Here is a 19,703-nt window from a genome sequence, read left to right on the forward strand (position 1 = left end):
CTCCTATAACTCATCAACAAAAAAGACAATTCAAGTAAAAACTGGGGCAAAGACTTACATAGCCATTTCTCCAAAGAAAGTATACACATGCCTGAAAAGATGCTTAACATCATTCTTCATTAATAAACTGCACAGGACAAACAATAATTAAAACCTGAGCAAAGAACTTAAATCAATATTTCTTCAAAGAAGCTAAACAGATGGTCAAACAGGCATGTGAAAAGATTCTTAAAGTCACTGGTCATTGAGGAAAGGTAAATCAAAGCCATAATGAGGCACCACTTCACACCCACTAGTCTGGCTCTAATAAAAAGAAAGAAGAGGGGACGCCTGGATGGCTCATTCAGTTAAGTGTCTGCCTTTGCCTTTGGTCATGATCCCAGGGTTATGGGATTGAGTCCCACAAAAGGCTTCTTGCTCAGTGGGGAGCCTGCTTCTCCCTCTGCCTGCCATTCCCCCTGTTTGTGTGCTAACTCCCTCTCACTCTCTAATGACAAATAAATAAACTTGGGGGGAAAAAAACCCAGAAAGAAAGAAGAAGGGTGTCTGGGTGGCCCAGCTGGTTAAGCATCTGCCTTTGGGTGGGGTCATGGTCCCAGGGTCCCATAACAGTCTTCTTGCTCTGCAGGAAGCCTGTTTCTCCCTCTCCCTCTGCTGCTCCCCCTGCGTGTGCTCACTCTTTCTCTTTCCGTCAAATAAGTGAAATTTTAAAAAGAAGAAGAGAAAGAACTGTTGGTGAGAATGTGGACAGATAGGAACCCTCACATGTTGCTGGTGGGAATGTAATATGGGGCAGCCACTATGAAAAACAGTTTGGCTGTTCCTCCAAAAGTTAAATGTATAATTACCATATCATCCAGCAATACTACTTCTAGGTATATATGCAAAAGGATTGAAAAGGGATATGTAAAACAAAATTTGTACCAAAACATTCATAGCAGTGCTGTTCAACTCAACTATATGACTAGATTAAAATGGAAGACTGCAAACCTGGGTAGCTTTGCCCTGGGGGACATTTTAATCACAAAATAGAGTGATAAACTGGACTAATAACTCTTATTTTTTTGTACCAGATCTACACAATGAGATATAATATGCCACTGGCATTGATAAGATTATACTATTGATAGGCATGGGAAATTTAGTTAAGGCCTCCTGTGCCTACGCTACACTGATTCATTCTGGGTGGCTCAGCTGGTTAAGCATCTGCCTTTGGGTGGGGTCAAATGTTAGGCACACATAAATTTGTTACCCCCTTATTTACAGTTTAACTCTGCAGTTTCAGTTCCTCAAGCCTGTGTCCCAATGCCTACATCATTCACTACTCTTCATTTCCTCACGTAGGCATTTGATCATCTCACATCCTCACAAGAAGAGGAAGGATGAGCCCAGTAAGAATAGATAAGATTCTTTTCTTTTCCTTTTTTCCTTTCTATTCGTTTAAAGATTTTATTTATTTATTTGACAGATGGCAATTACAAGTAGGCAGAGAGGCAGGCAGAGAGAGAGGGGGAAGCAGGCTCCCTGCTGAGCAGAGAGCCCGATGCGGGCCTCAATCCCAGGACTCTGAGATCATGACCTGAACAGAAGGCAGAGGCTTTAACCCACTTTAACCCACTGAGCCACCGGGCATACCTCCTTTCTCTTTTCTTTTGAGAGAGAGATCACACAAGCATGAGCAAGCAGGGGGAGGGGCAAAGGGAGAGGGTGAGAGAGGATGTTAAGCAGACACCGTGTCCATCAAGGAGTCTGACGTGGGATTGGATATCATGACCCCGAGCTGAGATCATGACCTGAGCCAAAACTAAGAGTTGGATGCTCAACTGACTGAGCCACTGAGATGCTCCAGCAATAAGATATCTTGAAAGAGAGAACATATCCACATAATTTTTATTATAGTATATATTGTTTAACTGTTCTATTTCATTATTATTGTTGTTAATCTTTTACCTTGGCTGATTTATAAATTAAACTTTACTATAGGTATGCATAAGAAAAAGCATAGTATATATGGGGTTTGGAACAATCTATGGTTTCAGACATCTTATTGGTTGTCTTGAAATACACCCTCCATAAATACGGTGGGGACTACCATATTCATGTTTTCATTATTGTTCTCTTATATAAATACTTTATGAAATGTAGATAATCAAACAGGTATGACCCTTTTGCTATTAAGGGATCCTTGGTGAAAAACCATCAAGTGGTTTGTGATATAATAAAGAATATATCTGGTCTTTGTATCGAGTTGAAGGAGCAGAGCTTCAAAAACCTTTGGGATTTCTTGAATGATAGGAGTCTCTCTGCTATGTTAATGAGGTGACTTGTGGCGGGACCTCCAGATAGCTTCCCCTGAGAAGGCTGCTCATCAGAAGAAACAACCAGGACATTGCCTGGAGTTGAGTTCAGCCACATAGCCTATGATTTTATGAAACATATGCCTACATAATGAAATCTCAATTAAAAATAACTTTTGCGGCAGACCTTGACTCCACAAGGACAGAAATTCCTGTGCTCAGGCCCCTTCCAGACCTTGCCCTATGTATCTCTTCATCTGATTGTTCATTTATAATAAAAAGGTTCTCATAAGTAGAGCACCTTCTTGAGTTCTGGAGTCCTTCTACTGAATTATTGAAGCTGAAAGGTAGCAATTGGAACCCCCAAATCTGTAGCCAAGTCAGACAGTAGTGCAAACAGCTTGGGGTTCCTAGTTGTGGCTGTTATCAGAAATACAGGCAGTTTTGTTGAGGACCTTGTGGGAACTGGTGCTAACTCCGGGCGTTAGTGTCAGAATTGGATTGAAATATAGGACACCCAATCGGTGTCAGAGAATTAGTGTAAGATACAGTAAGTATAATGTGCCTTCCTCAGTTATGTAAGTCATTCTAGCAAATTATGGAGCCTGCAGAATAGTGGGGTTGATGGATCTGTAATCAAAGGAACGAGACTAATACAAAGCGAAGGTCAAGCAAAGCTTTATTTCATGCCCAGCATCGAGAATCAAACCAGCCGTTCGGGGCAGCCTCTTACAGAGAGGGTGACCCTCCCAGTCTTTTCACCTCTGTCAGGAAAAATCATTCAGTCATAGAAAGGAAAGAAATCCTGATGCATGCTACCATATGGATGAACCTTGAAAACATTATTCTGAGTGAAAGAAGCCCATCACAAAAAGAACACATGTCATTTGTTTTATATGAATATCCAGAATAACCAAATCTATAGAGACAGAAAATAGATGAATGGTTGTTTAGTGATTGTAGTAGGGTGGGGTTAGAGAGGTGATAATAGAGGAAACAAAATTTCTTTATAAAGTGATGGGAATGTTCTAAAATGGTGTTAATAAAACCCATTGAAATACTCACTTTGAGTGGGTAAAATGTATGATGTATGAATTATATCTCCATAAGGCATCTTTAAATATGTTTAAATTTTGGGGTGCCTGGGTGGCTCAGTGGGTTAAAGCCTCTGCCTTCAACTCAGGTCATGATCTCAGGGTCCTGGGATTGAGCACGGCATAGGCTTTCTGCTCAGCAGGGAGCCTGCTTCCTCCTCTCTCTCTGTCTGCCTCTCTGCCTACTTGTGATCTCACTTTCTGTCAAATAAATAAATAAAATCTTTAAAAAAAAAAAGAAGAAATCTATTTAAATTTCAATTCAATTTAATTAACAGATAGTGTATTATTAGTTTCGGGGTAGAATTTAGGATTCATCAGTTGCATATAACACACAGTGCTCATTACACCAAGTGTCCTCCTTAATGCTCATCACCCAGTTACCCTAGGCCCCCACCCATCTCCCCTTGAACAACCCTCAGTTTGTTTCCTATAGTTAAGTCTCTTATGGTTTGCCTGCCTCTCTGTTTTTATCTTATTTTTCCTTTCCTTCCCCTGTGTTCATCTGTTTTAAACAGTTTCTCACATTCCATGCGAGAGAAATCATATTTGTCTTTCTCTTGACTGACTTATTCCACTTAGCATAATATCCTCTAGTTCTATTCATGTCATTGCAAATGACAAAATTTCATTCTTTTTGAGAGCTGAGTAATGTTCCTCTGTGTGTGTGTGTGTGTGTGTGTGTGTAGAGAGAGAGAGAGAACAATGCCCAGATGTCTACTGACAGATGAATGGATCAAGAAGATGTCATATATACCCATCCATTCATCTGTCAGTAGGCATCTGGGCTCTTTCCATAGTTTGGCTATTGTGGACATTGCTGCCATAAACATTGGGGTGCACATGTCCCCTTGAATCCCTAGGTTTCTAATGTTTGGATAAATACCTAGTAGTGCAAATGCTGGATTATAAGGTAGTTCTATTTTTAACTTTTTGGGGAAACTTCATACTGTTTTCCAGAGTGGCTACACCAGTTTGCATTCTGTCCAACAGTGTAAGGGTGTTCCCCTTTCTCTTCATCCTCACCAAATTAAGCCATTGTCTTTTTTTTTTTTTTTAAGGGTGGTTATCTTCTGTAAATATGAGCTGAAATAGCAATAGAAGACACATAAGACGTTTGGGATTTGCTTCAAAAAAATCCATAGGGGATGGGGAGGGGACCAGAAGAGATAATACTAACCATTGGTTGATAATTGCTGAAGCTGAGAGCTTGGAGGATCATCATATTATTCTCTCTACAGCTGCATATGTGAGGAAAAAAAAGAAGAATCTGATGCAATGTTCTGACTCAGAAAAGAGGGGACTGTTGGGATACCTGGGTGTCTGACTTTGCCTCAGGTCATGATCCTCATGGTCCTGCTGGGCTCCCTGCTCAGCAGGGGGTCTGTTTGTCCCTCTCCCTCTGCCCCTCCCTGATTGGTGTTTGTGTTCCTACACTCTCTTTCTCTCTCAAATAAATAAACAAGATCTTTTAAGAAAAAGAAAGAGGGCAACCCTGTCAGGACCCCTCTCACTCCTGAGAGCTTTTTCTGCCTCCCTGCTGAATAAGCTTCTATCGCTTATATTCACTAAGATGAATGAATGAATGAATGAATGAATGAATGAATGAAGAAATAAAATTTTAGAAAGGAAAGAAAGGAAGGAAGGAATGAAAGAAGGAAAGGAAGGAAGGAAGGAAGGAAGGAAGGAAGGAAGGAAGGAAGGAAGGAACTGTCATCTCCTTTGATAAGTTGTTGTTTAGAGGCCCTCCCCAGAGCCCTCAGGTCAAGGAGATGAATTATTGAGGGGAATCGGAGAGGCACAGAAGCCATGGAGTGTGGAGAGGCAGCTAGCACAGGGGCTGCTTTGGGCCAGGACAGCTCAGTGTCCCCAGCCCTCATGGTCAATCCCCAGGCCAGGCTGATGGTTGTGGTTGAAATAGAGGGAGGGCAAAGAGGATCAGGTAAGAAATTCTTACACATTCATTCTTAGAGGGAGTGCAGCCTAGGGGCGCCTCTTGGGAGAGGGGAAGGATGGCATCATTTTACTGCTTCGGCTGCTGCTGCTGTGCTGAGATGCTGTTTGAGGGAGCTCTGCCTTGCAGGGCCTCTGATCCTGTGCATGGTTCCCCAGTTAGGAAACTGAAGCCAAAATTGAGAGCAGGACCTAGGAGTGCTGGCAGTTTTCCCTCTGAGAGTTGATATCTAGTCCGTCTTTCTCAGGCCCTACAGTCCTTCTGGAGGGGCCCAAGAGCATCCGCTTGCTTCAGCCGGGTACTCCAGATGCCCAGGTAAAGATGGGATGGGGTGCGGGTGAGGGCTGGGGAAGACAGGACTGACAATGCTGAGCCTAGCCCTCCCCACAGGAACAATGCCTCACCTTTGACAGAGTCCTGGGCTCTGATGCCGCTCAGGTAGGGGGGTTTTAGGGAGCTGGGAGGAGCATGGGAGCCCTCAGGCTCCTAGATCCTGGAGTGCTGAATGTTTCCCAAGCCCTTTGCTCAGACAGACTGGGTCAGGGCACCTGAGATCAGGGGATGTGTCTGTGTCCCCTGTAGGAGGCTGAGCAGGAGCTGCTAGCACAAGTCCAGTCCACACTAGGCTTGGTGGCCCGAGGGTACAGTGTGGCCCTATTGCTTCGGGGTCGGGAAGCAGAGACACCCCGGCTTGTACCTCAGGTGAGTCCCAGAGGAGCCACCGGGCATAAGTCTCATGAGGCTCAGGTGTTCCTTCCTCCCTGATACCTTTGAGAAACTTCCCTTCCCCTTCTTAGCGGGATCAGATTCCCCTCCTTGTGGTTCCTATAGTATACTATGGTCCGTACAGAATGTTTTGCCAGGGACTTTTGCCTAGATTTTGCCAATCTAGGCAGCGATTAAGAGGTAGGTCAGGGAAGGTGGGAAGCTGGGCCCCATGGAGTAAGGGTCAGGGAGGGGTGGTTTGCAAAGATCAAAGATCCAGGGAGGTCTAATCTTCACAGTTTTTCTTAATATTGATAATAAACTTGACAGTTTTGTTTTCAGGGCTTCATGAAAATGCCCCCGAAATCAAAATAGCTACTTCAGAAACCTGTCATAGGCCCCTGCCATAGGAAACAGCAGGTCTCACTGAAAATGTCTACTCATGTGACCGGCTCACTGTGAACCATGAGGCCTGGGGCTCTTTCTGTCCTGGAGACTGTGTCTGTAGCACCTAGTGGAGAACCAGGTGCAGGCTTCACCCTCAGGAAGTGCTGAATTATGGATTCAACCTTTCTACATCCCTACTGAACCCCTTTCTCCACTTTAGCTGTTGCAGATGCTGTTTGAGGAAGCTCTGCCTCCAGGGGGCCCTGATCCTGTTCTTACTACCCTTAGCCTGGTGCAGGTGAGACCCTGCAGGGAGGGGGGCCTGGGAACCAAGGCCCCTGCTATGTGGCAGAAAGTGCCTGAGGCTTGGGAGCAGCCAGAAGAGCTTGAGCCCAGCCTCATTCTGCTGCTCGCTGGTGTGGGCTTGGCTCTCCTGAGGTCTCCTTTTTCCTGCCTGAAATGACTGAATTTTGGGGCCCTGATTGGCCCATAGGGCCCCAGTGAAAGGATCGTGTGAGCTGAAGCCTGGAAAAGGCTTTATGTGTAACCAGTGTTGTGCTTGCGTGATTCCAGCTCAGCCCCTGTGGGAAGACTCGGGACCTGCTCTCTCCAGGGACAGAGAACTTGTCAGTGCTAGATGTGTCCCCCCTGGGCTTGTGAGTATTTAGGGCCCAAGGGGATCTGAGGGTGCTTGTCTTAAAGCAGGGCTGAGACCCCCACACCCAGCCCTTGGAGGTTTCTCCCCACTGCCATAAACTTGGGGTCATGCTTATCACACCCCCTCCTCCTCTTCCCTGCATCCCATATCCCCAACCCTCTCATTCTTCTTACCTTATCCTTCTATGTCTCTTCAGCTCGGTCCTTATCATCCTTGGACAGCTGAGCATCTCACTGAGCAGAACTTCAGTTTCTCCATCTGCAATATGGGAGAAATTCCAACTAGCCTGTTTCCCTCACTGGGCAGATAACAGGAGGAAAAAGGAGATCGTACAGATGAGAGACTTTTAGGGGATATACTGAGCTTGGAACCTTAGGGATGATTCTCACAGGCTCTTGGGATACCATCTAGCTTCCAACACAGAGGTTCTGGGGCTGGACAGGACCCTGGTGCTTGGGAATTGAGCTCAGCCTCCCTTCCTCCAGGGTAGTGGAAAATGCCAGTGAGGTGGAGGTGTCTGACTCAAGAGTGGCCTCAGGGCTGTACTTGCAGGCTGCAGGCGATGAAGGCAGGTGAGGACAGAGGGCACCTGTCACCTTCCACCCCTGTCTCTTAGGTGTTTGGTTTGATCCTACCCTCTCCTCCATAGGGCCTGCTCTCTGCTCACTGTCACCATTTCCTGCCTGGGGCCTGATCCTCCTGAGGGGCCTGGGATTCAGGGCATGTGGCGAGGGGCCTTGAGGATCCTGCAGCTCCCCAGAGCCCTGTAAGTCTCATGGAGTCTTCTGACTACTTTGGGGAGTGGCGGTTTGTGGGGAGGCTGAAATATGGATGCAGAGACCCAGGGCAGCCCCAGAATGTGTGTGGCTTTCTAGGTTCCCTAATGTGTGTGGGAATTTTCCTTATTCCCCCCAAATCTCACTCCTCACTTTTCTTTCCTCCCAGTCTTTCCATGCATCTGTTGTTTGCTCCAACTGTTATTTTTGCTTATTCTTTCATCTTTCAATGTTTTGAGGGACTGTCCTCTAGCATAGCTGTTCTGCCCTGAGAGCATTAGAAGGTAAGTGATACAAAGCCCTTTTGGGAAAAACCTAAATAGCCAAAACAACACACGCAATTCCTTGGGAACAAGATCTACTCAGCTCTTTCCAGAGCCAAGTACCCCCACCAGAAATGCAGACTGTTGTCTTCAAGACCACCTCTGTGCTGGGGAGGAGGCTGGGGGTGGGGTAAGTGATAACACCACAGAGAGCTCAACATATTTAAGTTGGCTTTCTCCCAGTGAAGCAATCCCTTGGTTTCTCTAAGCCTTGGACTTGGATTGTCCCCCCGAATTCTAGAAAGGCTGACTCTGACCATTTTTGCCAGACGGTTCTGACAAAGGACAGACTCCCAGAGTTCCCCACTCTGCCACTTTTGTGGATGTCACCTTGCTTTGCCATTTTTAATTGGGTGGATTAGTCTTTTATTACTGAGTTGTAAGAGTTCTTTAAATATTCTGGATGCAATTCCCTTACCCAATAGACAAAATAAATTTTGAACTATGAGAATATATTGTGTAATTTTGAAAATAATAAAATGAAGATCTATGTAAGGTTGCCAATCTGCCTGGTGGTACACAGAAGTTACTGGAAATAGTCAATCTTTCCATCAGAATGTGATTTGGGCCAGTTTCTTTCCCTATACATCAGAGGACATCTCTTTTCTTCCTTCTTCCCTTGGGCAGAGATTGCCCCCTGCTGCAGGTATTGGCTGGTAAGGTTATTGGTGAGGACGTGGAGGGCTCGTTGCCCTGGATTGTCTCGCGGCTCCTGGAAGGAAACAACTACAGTGGCCTTCTTCTTCGCCTGGACCCTCAAGGTGGCCTGAAGGGAGGGTGTGGGGTTCTTGGGGAAGCTCTGGGATCTAACTTATGCCTGATCCACCCTCTCACCCAATCAGCTGCAGTCCCAACCGCAGTGCAGAGAGAGCCTGACCCTCTGGGAGGGCCAGGATTCAGAAAAGTTGCGGGATGGCTAGGTTGCCAAAGGCTGGAGAGGCAGGGCCAATAGAAAAGCAACCCCCCATCCTTCAGAGACTTTCAACAGTTTACCAAGCATTTTTACACTAATGGCTTTTATTCTTACCACAACTCCATGAGACACATATAACTTAGATGAGGAAAGAGAGGGAAGCACAATTTATAAACAAGGAAATGAAAGATCAGAGGAGGGAAAGAACTTGCCTGTTTTCACAGACTTATTAAAAATCAGGCCTCTGTGAAATGATATGATGTCAGAGACGTGGGGGAGGCCAACTGGAGGGCACAGATCAAACAAGAATGATTAAGATTTGATAATTATTGAAGCTGGGTGGTAAATAGATGGGTTTCCTGTTCTTTGTATATGTTTGAAATTTTCTATAACAAAAGTAAAAGAAGAAGAAGAAGAAGAAGAAGAAGAAGAAGAAGAAGCAGAAGCAGCAGCAGCAGCAGCAGCAGCAGCGGCAGCAGTAGCAGCCTGGCTCTCTGTCTCCCAAACTAACAAACACAAATTAATTTGATCAATATACTCCCAGACCATGCACTGTGCCAGGCCCTGTGGAGTGAGGAGGATTAATTAGGGCAGTTCATGCCTTCAAGGATAAAACAGTGAAAGAAAAAGTGTGTTTATCCACTGGCCGGTTTGGTATCATGATTAAGGGCCCAGGCCTTAAGGTCAGACAGAACTGGACTTAAGTTTCAGCTCTGCAACTCATCAGGAAATTCCTTGACTTCTCTGAGCTTCATTTGCTTCATCTGGAAAATGTGGGAGTAAGACAAATGAGAGTTGTATTGAAGCATTATGTGGATAAAAAAAGGGAATCCATGAAAAGCCTTAGCACAGTGCCACCAAGTACACATAAACGCCTGATAGGTATTAGCTCTTTTTATAAATAATGCCATTAATAAAAATTAAAAGTATTACAGGCAGTGTGCTTTGGAATCTAGAAGGAGTGATTCTCTTTGAATGTCCCCTCACTAGGTGGCTCCCTGAGCTTTCTCTGGGCTGCTCTGTTGGGAGCTGAGGGAAGGAGGATGCGGGCGAAACAGGTGAGGCCCACCCTGTGGGATGCAGTAGAAGAGGGCCGGGCCCGCCGGGCTGGCCTGAAGAGCCTGCGTTCAGGCCTCCTTGGAGACAACCTGACGGACAGTGGGCTCAGCCAGTTGGGCAGGGCATTGCGAGAATTGCAGGTAAGCAAAGTAAGGCCTGGAGGTGCCCCAGAGAGCAATGGCTGGAGCCTACCCTAAACCCCCTCTCCATAGGTAGTAAAAGCCTGGAGCCGGCGCCCAGGGAGCCAGATGCTCAAAAGGGTGAAAGCTGAGGCTGTGAGGCTCCCAGAACTACAGGTAGGTCTTCTCATTCCACCTCTTAGGAGCCCCATTGATGTCTGCCTTCACAGAGCACTATGAGGCAGCCCTTCCTTCGTTCACTATTTACTGATTCCCAGACATTTATTGGCTTCTCACTACATGTCAGGCATAGTGCTATGTAGACCCTGGGAAATCCCTGTCTTCATGGAGTTTATAATTTTTGGAAAGAAACAATTTTTAACATCATCATCAGCGCTTTGAAGGCCCTATCAACACGGGGTTCTATGGGGGCATCTAAGTTAGTTTTTTTTTTTTTAAGGCATTTTTATTTTATTTTATTTATTTATTTGTCAGAGAGAGAGAGAGAGAAGTGAGAGCGAGCACAGGCAGACAGAGTGGCAGCAGAGGCAGAGGGAGAAGCAGGCTTCCTGCCAAGCAAGGAGCCCAATGTGGGACTCGATCCCAGGACGCCGGGACCATGACCTGAGCCGAAGGCAGCCGCTTAACGAACTGAGCCACCCAGGTGTCCCTTTGTTTTTTTTTTTTTTTTTTAAGTTAGTTTTGACATGAGAAGGAAGGAACATTTCATGGAAGAAGTTGATCCCTGAAGGAGGTGAAGAACATTGTAGGCACAGAATATATCAGGCAAAGTCTTGAAAAAATAAAGGAGAGCTTGGTCTCTTTGGGAGACTGCAAGCGGCTCATTTTGCTGGAGAATAGTTTGGGAAGAGTCAAGAGAGGATTAAGTAGTGAAGTCCAAAAAAAAGGGGTGAAGTGGGGGTCAGTTCATAAAGGGCTTTGTGAATTTATTGAGATATTTGGACTTCATCTTGACGGTCAACAGGGAAACCATAGAATTTTTTTCAGCAGAGAAGACCAACACAGCTTACATTTTTCAGGTGAGCAAATGGGAGGCTCAGAGAAGGGATCTGAGCATCTCGGGGTCACTGATACAATCAAAGGTAGCAGAAGGGCAAACATGCCCAAGTCTTTAGACTCAATATGGTACTTTTTTTCCCCTTTTTTATTTTATTTATTTGACAGAGATCACAAGTAGGCAGAGAGGCAGGCAGAGAGAGAGGGGGAAGCAGGCCCTGCTGAGCAGAGAGCCCAATGCGAGGCTCCATCCCAGGACTCTGGGGATCACTCTGGGATCACCCAAGGCAGAGGTCTAACCCACTCAGCCACCCAGGCACCCCTCAATATGGTACTTTTGCATCAGTTTAGAGCATGGCCTCTCCTGTGCAGCAGGGGGCACTGTCCTCCAGGATTTGACACTGTGTGCCTGGACGGCTGCTCCTGTCCATCTCCTGGTCCTTCCCTTTTCCTATTTCCTTACAACTTGTTTTTCTAGCCCTGAACTCTGGGAATTAGGCAGGGAAGCTTCCATTTATTGAGCAGAGCCTGCCACTTGTGCTTTAGGTGCATTATCTTATTTCATGCCCTCTACAAATTTTGTCAGCTCTATTTTACATGTATTCAAAACACTAGTCACCCACCTGAGGTCACACAACTGACGAGAGGAGGGGCTGGCACCGCAATCTGTTTGATTTTAAAGCCCTGAGCTTAATTCACACTATCCTGGGAGGAAGAGTATGGAATTCTCACTCCTACTTTATTCTCAGCAGGTCATAGATTCAACAGCAAGCCAAAGCCCAGGATTCCAGGGAGAGCCCAAAGGTGGGTTTGAATTTTGGGGTGAAGCTGGGTATCTCCTCCACCTTTACTGGGCTTAACTGCATTTTCTTCCAGTGGTAGGAATAACAGCATCTCTAGGACTTGGACTCCACCAAAATCATCTTAGGGACTCTGAGGAACAGGTAATATACTTCATGTGCCCCAGAACAGCTGAAGTTGTTGGGAGAATGGAGTTGCAGAGCCCAGTTAATGTAGCTACTGCTTCTCGGTCCCAGCATCAGGAAGGAATACAGAGCTCCTGGCAAAAGAAAGACCCAAATGCCTATGTGATTCCTAAGGGGGAGGGGGCATAGGAAGGCTATTTTCCTACTGGGTCACATTAAGGGTATAGAATCCTTCAAGGCCTCTGTGGTACCTATAGGAAGAGCCAGTAACTCTCCTTTCTCCCTCTGACCTCCAAGTCTCTGTCCAGGTTCTAGGCCCTTATAGGCCAGTAGGTCCTGGATGTAGTTCTGGGAGCAGCCCTGGTAGTGGGGTTCTGTTGAAAAGCTGGACCCTGAGCCCAAGGCTGTGAACACACATGGCTTCTAAGCCTAGACTGATGCCACCTAGGCCTGGCAGGTCCCAGATGTGGCCTTGCAGTTCTTCTTGGCCCAGGCCCGGAGGAAGAGACTGCACGAACAGCACCAAATATGGATCCAAGAGGAACTGAAGCATTTGGGACAAGAGGAGGTGGTGGCAGGTGACCAGGTCAAAGCCCTGGTAGTTGGAAAGGAGGTAAGGAGGGTCAGGTAGGGAACTTGAGGCTTCTAATTGGTCCAGGCACTATGCTGGGGGTGGAATCCAGCCTCAATCACAATAGACTGGGCCATACCCTCTCTCATAGTCTTCACAGCTTTGTGGGGGACAGATGAAGTGATTTTAAGTGCTAAGTACTGTGATGCAGGGAGCTAAGGGCTTATGGGAACAAAAAGGTGTGCCTGACCCAGGCTGGAGTGGATCATAAAAGATGGCATTTACCTGAGACAAAAAAACAGATCGGCCAGAGGAATTTACTGGACTGAGCTCCACTTGGGCAGTCTGTACCATCACATAGAGGCACTGAGTAAATATAACTTGTTCGAGCAAAATCAGAAACAAAACTTGTGTCTATGGAAGTGGTGCAGATATGTTCTGAGGACAATACTGTATGAGCAAAAGTCCAGAGGGAAGCAGTGGCAAAGTACAGTCTGGGTAGAGCAAACTGTCCATCTGGCAGGTCCTGGCAGGTGCAGAGTCAGAGGTGAGGCTAAAGAGACCAGTGTGTGCCATGCCTCTGAATTTGGACTTTACCCCAAGAGTGACAGCAAACCACTGAAAGGCATGTGTCATCTCAGTTCTGTCTCTTGCTAGCCATATGAATTTGTGCAGGTTAGGTCACTTCTCTGATCCACGGTTTCCAAATCTATGTACTGGATTTAGAAAACTAAAATGGCAACTACCCCATATGGTTTTTTCACTGAAGAAAGTGAAATAATACACATGAAGTGTTTAGAAAAGACACTGGCACACAGGTAGCACTGAACAAAGAATATGTATTATCACTGAAGGCCTCCAAGGAGAGGCAGAGATGGCCCCGGGAGCAGACGATGCTGAGACTGCGGCTGGAGGCCCTTCAAGCAGAGCAGGACACTGCGGAGCAGGACCTTGCAGCCCTCTATGACCTGCACGTGCAGGCTGCCCGAGCTCAGACACGCCACATGCTGCAGGTCAGTGAGGTCAGATGGCAGGCCTTGAAATGGTTCCAAGGCTGACTGGCTGACAAGCATCTCTGAATCTGGGCACAGGTATTCCGAGCCTGGCGAAGGTTGTGGGAGGAGCAGACCATGACCACAGAGCATCACCACCGCAGCCTACTGGCTGGTGTCCTACAAGACAACATCAACCTGGCCAAGCAGAACCAGGAGCTCCAAGCCCAGAACCAGCAGCTTCAGCAGGGAGTAGATTAGGCTGAGGCCAGTCATTGGCAGATTGCTGCCCTGGGGAGGGATCTGATGATCAGTAATCCTGCAACAGCAGCTTCCTTTCTCTTCATTCTTAAGGGGCTTAGAAGGGAGAGGGAGGGGGGACACAACCACCAAGTTAACCTTCATATGGATAATTAACAATACCACTAACCAGGTCTCACTGTGCCAGTCCCTGTTAGGCGCCTAATACCCACGACTTCACTTTAGCCTTTCCTGCTACCCTATATAGTGGTAGGTACCATTTGACCCCCATTTCAGAGGTAAAACAACTAAGGCTTGGAGAGGTTAAGTAATTGCCCAAGGACAGTCAGCTATTAAGTGACAGAGCCAGAATTCGAATTCAAGCCAGGCTGACCATAGTTCTACACTGCAGACAGTGGTTCACAAGATGCAGTGTGTATTGGAATCATTTAGAGAGTTTATTAAAGAACAAGAAAAAATTAAAAAAAAAAAGATTCCCAGACCCTACCCTACTTCCTAAGATCTCCAATAGGTCTCACTTATTTTTTCCTTTCTTTCTTTCTTTTTTTTTTTTTTTAATTTAAGTTTAGTAGGTATTCTCCCACAGGAGCAGGGATAATGTTCCTCTGGCCATGAGGAGAGATGACACAAAGGAGTATCAATGACAGAACCAGAGGAAATAAAAATTAAAACCATACTGAACCCATGAGTTCTCTATCCTAAAATCTAGTTTGTCTTGCCAGGACCAGTACCTTCTAGTCCCAAGAATCCCTCCAAATTCCCCACCACCCTAGTTTTATGCTTCAGAGAAATTTGTAAAGTTCTATGACAGAGAATAGTCTCTACTCCATGGAGCCCTGAAGGAAATAATGCTCCTGGCAACAACCAGGAGAAAATAGTATTTTCTCCTAGTATGTAAGCATTAAGCATTCTCCTAGTCTGTCTAGCATTAAGACATTCAAGTTCCAAGATGAACAAAATTATGTTTGAGTGAAGCTACATGGCACAGAAGGCACAAGACTATCATAGCCAACTGCAGGAACCACCTGCATCCCAGAACACTTTATTAAGACTTTATTGCTTACATAGTTAAGAGACACTGATTGAGCGACACCAAATTTCCCTGTGCCTGGTTCCAGGTCACTCTGTGTAGAGCTTCACTAAACTGTTGAGAGCTGGGACACTGCCAGGCAGGGGCAGGACCCAGAGTGAGAAGAATGGTACCTCCTAGGAGCTGTAGAAGGGGCAGTGGGCTTTGAAAGGGCCCTTGGGGTGAGCAGAGAGGTCAGGAGTGTAGCCTTAAGCCAGGGCCCAGGGGCAACATTCCCTGAGATGAGTCAAGCTCCAGCCCTCTCTGGGGTTTCCAGAACAAAGGCTGGGTGGGTGTGGAGAGCAGCACGTTGGAGGGAGCATGGGGGCACTGCCTCTAGGTGTTGCTGGAGCTAGGGTAGCTTGGAAGGGTGGCCTGGGTGATTGGAATAAAAGGGGTGGCAATCGGGTTTTCCTGCATTACAGTGAGGGATGAATGTCTCTAATGAGGGAGTCATGTACCAAAGCTGGGCTGGAGTAGCCCGTACCAGGCCTGGGAGCAATGGGTCTGCTGGGGTGACCGCTGGTGGCAAGGAAAGCCAACTGTTGCCCATGCCCCACTTCAAACAACTGCATTCATGCAGGATGAGGCAGGGAGCCTCCTCCATTGGGGGTGGAGTCATTTCTAAGGCCTAGGTATTGATGTTCCCCCAATCCTTAGTGTGGATGAACTTCTGAGATCTTTCTTTACTCAAACCCAGTCTTTAAGTCTCCTGAAGTAACCCTTTGTTCACCCACCTCCAGGGACTAACCTGGCTGCTCTCACCTCCCCAGCTTTTGTCACAAGGCACTTGTTACAGGGCTGGCTTCTGAGGAAGGGTCGGGAGGCAGCTCTGACGACGGTGCCCTATCTATGGAGTCAGGAGTCTGGGTGGAGGGGGTCAGAGGCTAGTGACTGCCATAATAGAGGCGCACAGCCAGACCAATGAGCAGCGTGGCCAGGAAGAAGGCAGCCGTGAGCTGTAGCCGCAATAGGGTTGCTGAGAGCACGGCATTGACCACCAGGGAGCAGGACACAACGAACAGGCGTGTGATGCTGCTGCCGTGCTTCATGACAGCTGACATGAGCAGTCCATTCAGTGCCTGGCTCAGCACCACCAGCGCTGCCCATCCGGAGAAGCCCTCCAGGAGGCCCGGGCCGGGGCCACCACCTGCATGCAGACCTAGGTTCAGGAGCACACCGAAAGTGTAGAGGAAGAGGTTCTGAAGGGCGAGGGGCAGCCGCTGTCGCTTCATAAGCAGTTCTGTGTACACGGACGACAGGCCTGAGATGAGGCAGTATAAGATGAGAAGCAGCAGTCCCAGTGGAGTGACATGTAGGGGCATGGGGCCAGCAGCAGCTGCTGAAGGCGGTCCAGGAAGTGTGTTCCCAGGGTCCTGGAGGCCACCAGCTGCATAGCAGGCCCCCGCTGCCATCAGCAGCAGCAGTGCTAAGCCCTGGCGGGCAGAGAGGCGGTGCCGGAGACAGAGGCAGTAGAACAGGGCCGTGCTTCCGATCTTGAGATTGCTCAGCACCTGGTAGGTGCTGGGGTCCATGTAACGTTGAAGATAGATCACCAGGTTGTTGTTAGCGCCGTAGAGTAGGGCTGATAGTGCAAAGGGGGCAGCCTGGCGCCATGGTGGGGCCCCCTGGGGCCATGCTTGCCAGCCCACCAAGAAGGAGAAGGCGCACAATAGTAGCTTCGTCAGCTCGGTCAGCAGCACAGCCGAGGAGGGCCGAAAGGGCACTCTGCCGTTCACATGGCACAGTGCCAGTAATGGGGCATGAGCACCGTACATGGCAGTGGACAGGAGTAGCATCAGGGTCCAGCGGGCCTGCCTGGGACGGCCCAGGCCTGGTGTACCCCCGTCCTCTACACTCATGCCCAAACCAGACCCTGGCTGGCCTGGGTAGCTAGCAAGGGGGCAGCAGGAATTGGAACACATTTGGGTAAAATCAGTAGGGAGCCAGCGCCTAGGAGGGAGGAGTTGTGGGACATCGCTAGACAGAATACTGAGAGTCAGAGTCAGCTGCAAACTCCACAGTCAGGGCTGGAAGAGGAAGGGGCTGGTGGCCCTAAAAGCCACAGTCTTGGGGCCAGTCCCATGAGGTTAAGGAGGGGCGTCCAAACTGCTGGCTGATAAGCCACTCTACCCTCTGCAGGAAGGAAAGCAAGGATGAAGGCTGTGGGCAAGTTGGAGATGGCAAAAGGGTGACAAGTGGGGAAGCCAAATATGGTGTCTGTGGTTGAAAGACCTCTACCTGCAGGCCCGAGGTGCTCATCCTTCCTCCCCCATGGGATCCAGAGCTAGTCAGGCCCCTTTCGCAATGATCGAAGATAGTCCCTCAATGTCTTCTCCACATTGGGCACGGCATATGCCTGAGCTGCGTAGATGCCAGTGCAGGTACCCACAGCAAAGCCCAATACTGCGGATGCCCTCAGTTTGGCCACGACATAGCCGGCTAAGAAGCCCTTGAGGAATGGGGAGGACATGAGCGAGCCATCCTGTGGAGTAAAATGAAGGAAGAAACTCAGCCAGGGTCTCCCTTCTCTATCCAGGATCTACTCAAGCTGGCCCTAGAGCATCCCACCACTAGCTCCTCTTTACTCTAAAAAGCTGCAGTATTGTCTCCAAAGATTTTCTCGAGGTTCTGGAGGCAGAAAAAGAACCTAGAAGTCCTCATCACACAATCTCAGAACACCATGGTTAGAAGACTCCATCGACAGAATCCTACCCCCACAAACCTACAGAGATGTCCCTGAGGAATCGGACCCATCTGCTTCTCCAGCCTCACTTCCTCACTTTATCATGCTCTGCATTACTGCAGTCAAAGTTAAACTATTTTTACTCCCCATGTTCATCATGCTACCTCCAACCATGAGAGCTTGGCATATATTGTTTCATCTGCCTGAAATGTTCTCTCCTCTCCTCTTTACCTAGTTAACTTCTACTTAGGATGCCAGTTCAAGTGTCATTTTCTGTTTGTTTGGTTTTTTCCCATCATTTTCTTAGGGAAATTTTCCTTGGGGTCACAGAGAACCCACCTCAATAACCATTTGCTAAATAAATCTTTAGTACCCATTCAAAAGCGTATAGGGCAATGCATCCCAAGGGTGGTGGGATGGGGAGTCAGGTGGGGGGGTGGGGGAGTGGTAGGCAGGTGCAACTTTACCTGGCTCACACCACTGCTGACTTCGTCTTCTACACGCTGCTGCAGGCGTTCCAGCTGGTTCTTTAGAAATGCCAGGTCCTTAAGCTTGGGCAGAGAATCCTAGAACAAAAAAGAAGCATTCTTTCCAGCAGGTTAACGCAGCTCCATTCTCTGCTCAGGTCTATCAGAGGCTGGGTGGATGGGGCTGTGAGCATGAGAAATCTCATCTTCTAAAAACTTCCTGAGGGGCGCGTGGGTGGCTCAGTGGGTTGGGCCTCTGCCTTCTGCTCAGTTCATGATCTCCGTGTCCTGGGATTGAGCCCTGCATCCGGCTTTCTACTCAGTGGGGAGCCTGCTTCCCACCCGCCTGCCTACTTGTGATCTCTGTCAAATAAATAAAATCTTAAAAAATAAAAAGCAAAAACTTCCTGAGATGATAGTGATAACAAAGAAAAGACATTCAAAAGTGAATTCCCAAGGGGACCACAGAGGGCGTGATAGCCGTGATCTGCGTCTGTGAAAACCATTACAGAATTTTATAGAACAAGAAGTGTGTAGGGAGGCAAGAGGAACAGCTAGGGCACTTTCAATTAGATTTATCAGGCTGACTGCCTCGATTATAGGCTGCCTGAAAGTGGCAACCAGCTTGTCTTGCCTACTGGATCCCCAAGCCCAACACAAAGAAGACTGGTAAGTACTTAGTAAATATGCGGATGGTGCTGAACTTCAGACTGAGAGTGAATAAAGGCGTGAGGCAGTTTCCTGGACGCCCTGGGGGTAAATCTGATTTCTGCCCGGAATTACCAAACTGTGACTGGATGCGCTAGCTGGGGTGAGGGTGGGGTGGCTGTCTGCAGAAGTGCGGGTAAATGAACTGAGTGGCTCTGATCATCTCGAAGTATGAAATTCAGTGTAAGCGCAAGAGAGTTTGAATGAGAATGTGCGTGTCCTTGTGGCTTGGAAACATCGTGTTTCTAGACATGAAATTTCGTGGGACTGGGGAACGCAAAAGAGTGAGGATGCGTCAGGGTGAGTGTGTCTTAGTGTGTGCCAGTAATTAAGGACTGTGAGGGTCTCAAGAGAGGACACCTGGGAGATGTCCGGCTCTGCTTGCCTCGCTACTCCACTCCCCGGTGTTGAGCCAGTCGCAAGAGTAAAACCCGACAAGAGTAAAAACCCCATAAAGGGCACCTCTACGCGAGAGGCTCCAGTGTCGCCTCTCCCAAGGACCAGAACGGTGTGAAAACCACCGCACATTGCAGATAACCCCCACATTCACTCACCTTGTCATCCGCCATCTTCCCCGCCGAACTTGTGGCGCAGGCGCAGCCCCGCCTCCCACTTGCCAAGTGCTACGGCCATCTTTACTGAGGGCGGAGGCACTTCCGGGGCATTTTTGGAAAGGGTGCCGGTGCTCTCCCCTCGGCGGAGCCCGTGGTCTCATTCTTTC

General features: G+C 47.8%; 3 protein-coding genes across 3 annotated transcripts; 1 reads left to right on the plus strand and 2 right to left on the minus strand.

Moving 5' to 3' along the window:
* Positions 1–5,200: 5,200 nt before the first annotated feature.
* LOC309860944 (uncharacterized protein) lies at positions 5,201–15,501 on the plus strand (the record flags this gene model as incomplete). The annotated part of the gene is made up of 13 exons (XM_082723369.1): positions 5,201–5,333; positions 5,593–5,660; positions 5,928–6,047; positions 6,658–6,889; positions 7,006–7,093; positions 7,581–7,667; positions 7,745–7,861; positions 8,822–9,143; positions 10,076–10,315; positions 10,379–10,462; positions 12,686–12,841; positions 13,618–13,812; positions 13,891–15,501. 13 exons carry the CDS (start codon positions 5,201–5,203, stop codon positions 14,050–14,052), a joined length of 2,004 nt encoding a protein of 667 aa, XP_082579495.1. The 3' UTR covers positions 14,053–15,501.
* On the minus strand, positions 15,060–17,046 carry SLC35A4 (solute carrier family 35 member A4; the record flags this gene model as incomplete). Its single annotated transcript, XM_082725456.1, has 1 exon — positions 15,060–17,046. One exon carries the CDS (start codon positions 17,044–17,046, stop codon positions 16,009–16,011), a length of 1,038 nt encoding a protein of 345 aa, XP_082581582.1. The 3' UTR covers positions 15,060–16,008.
* LOC309862071 (SLC35A4 upstream microprotein) lies at positions 15,060–19,664 on the minus strand. The gene is made up of 3 exons (XM_082725462.1): positions 19,537–19,664; positions 18,275–18,373; positions 15,060–17,606 (listed from the first exon to the last, which is right to left on the minus strand). Exons 1-3 carry the CDS (start codon positions 19,549–19,551, stop codon positions 17,409–17,411), a joined length of 312 nt encoding a protein of 103 aa, XP_082581588.1. The 5' UTR covers positions 19,552–19,664; the 3' UTR covers positions 15,060–17,408.
* Positions 19,665–19,703: the final 39 nt, after the last annotated feature.

The sequence above is a fragment of the Mustela nivalis genome (assembly GCF_964662115.1).
Source record: "Mustela nivalis genome assembly, chromosome: 3".
Classification (NCBI taxonomy): domain Eukaryota; kingdom Metazoa; phylum Chordata; class Mammalia; order Carnivora; family Mustelidae; genus Mustela; species Mustela nivalis.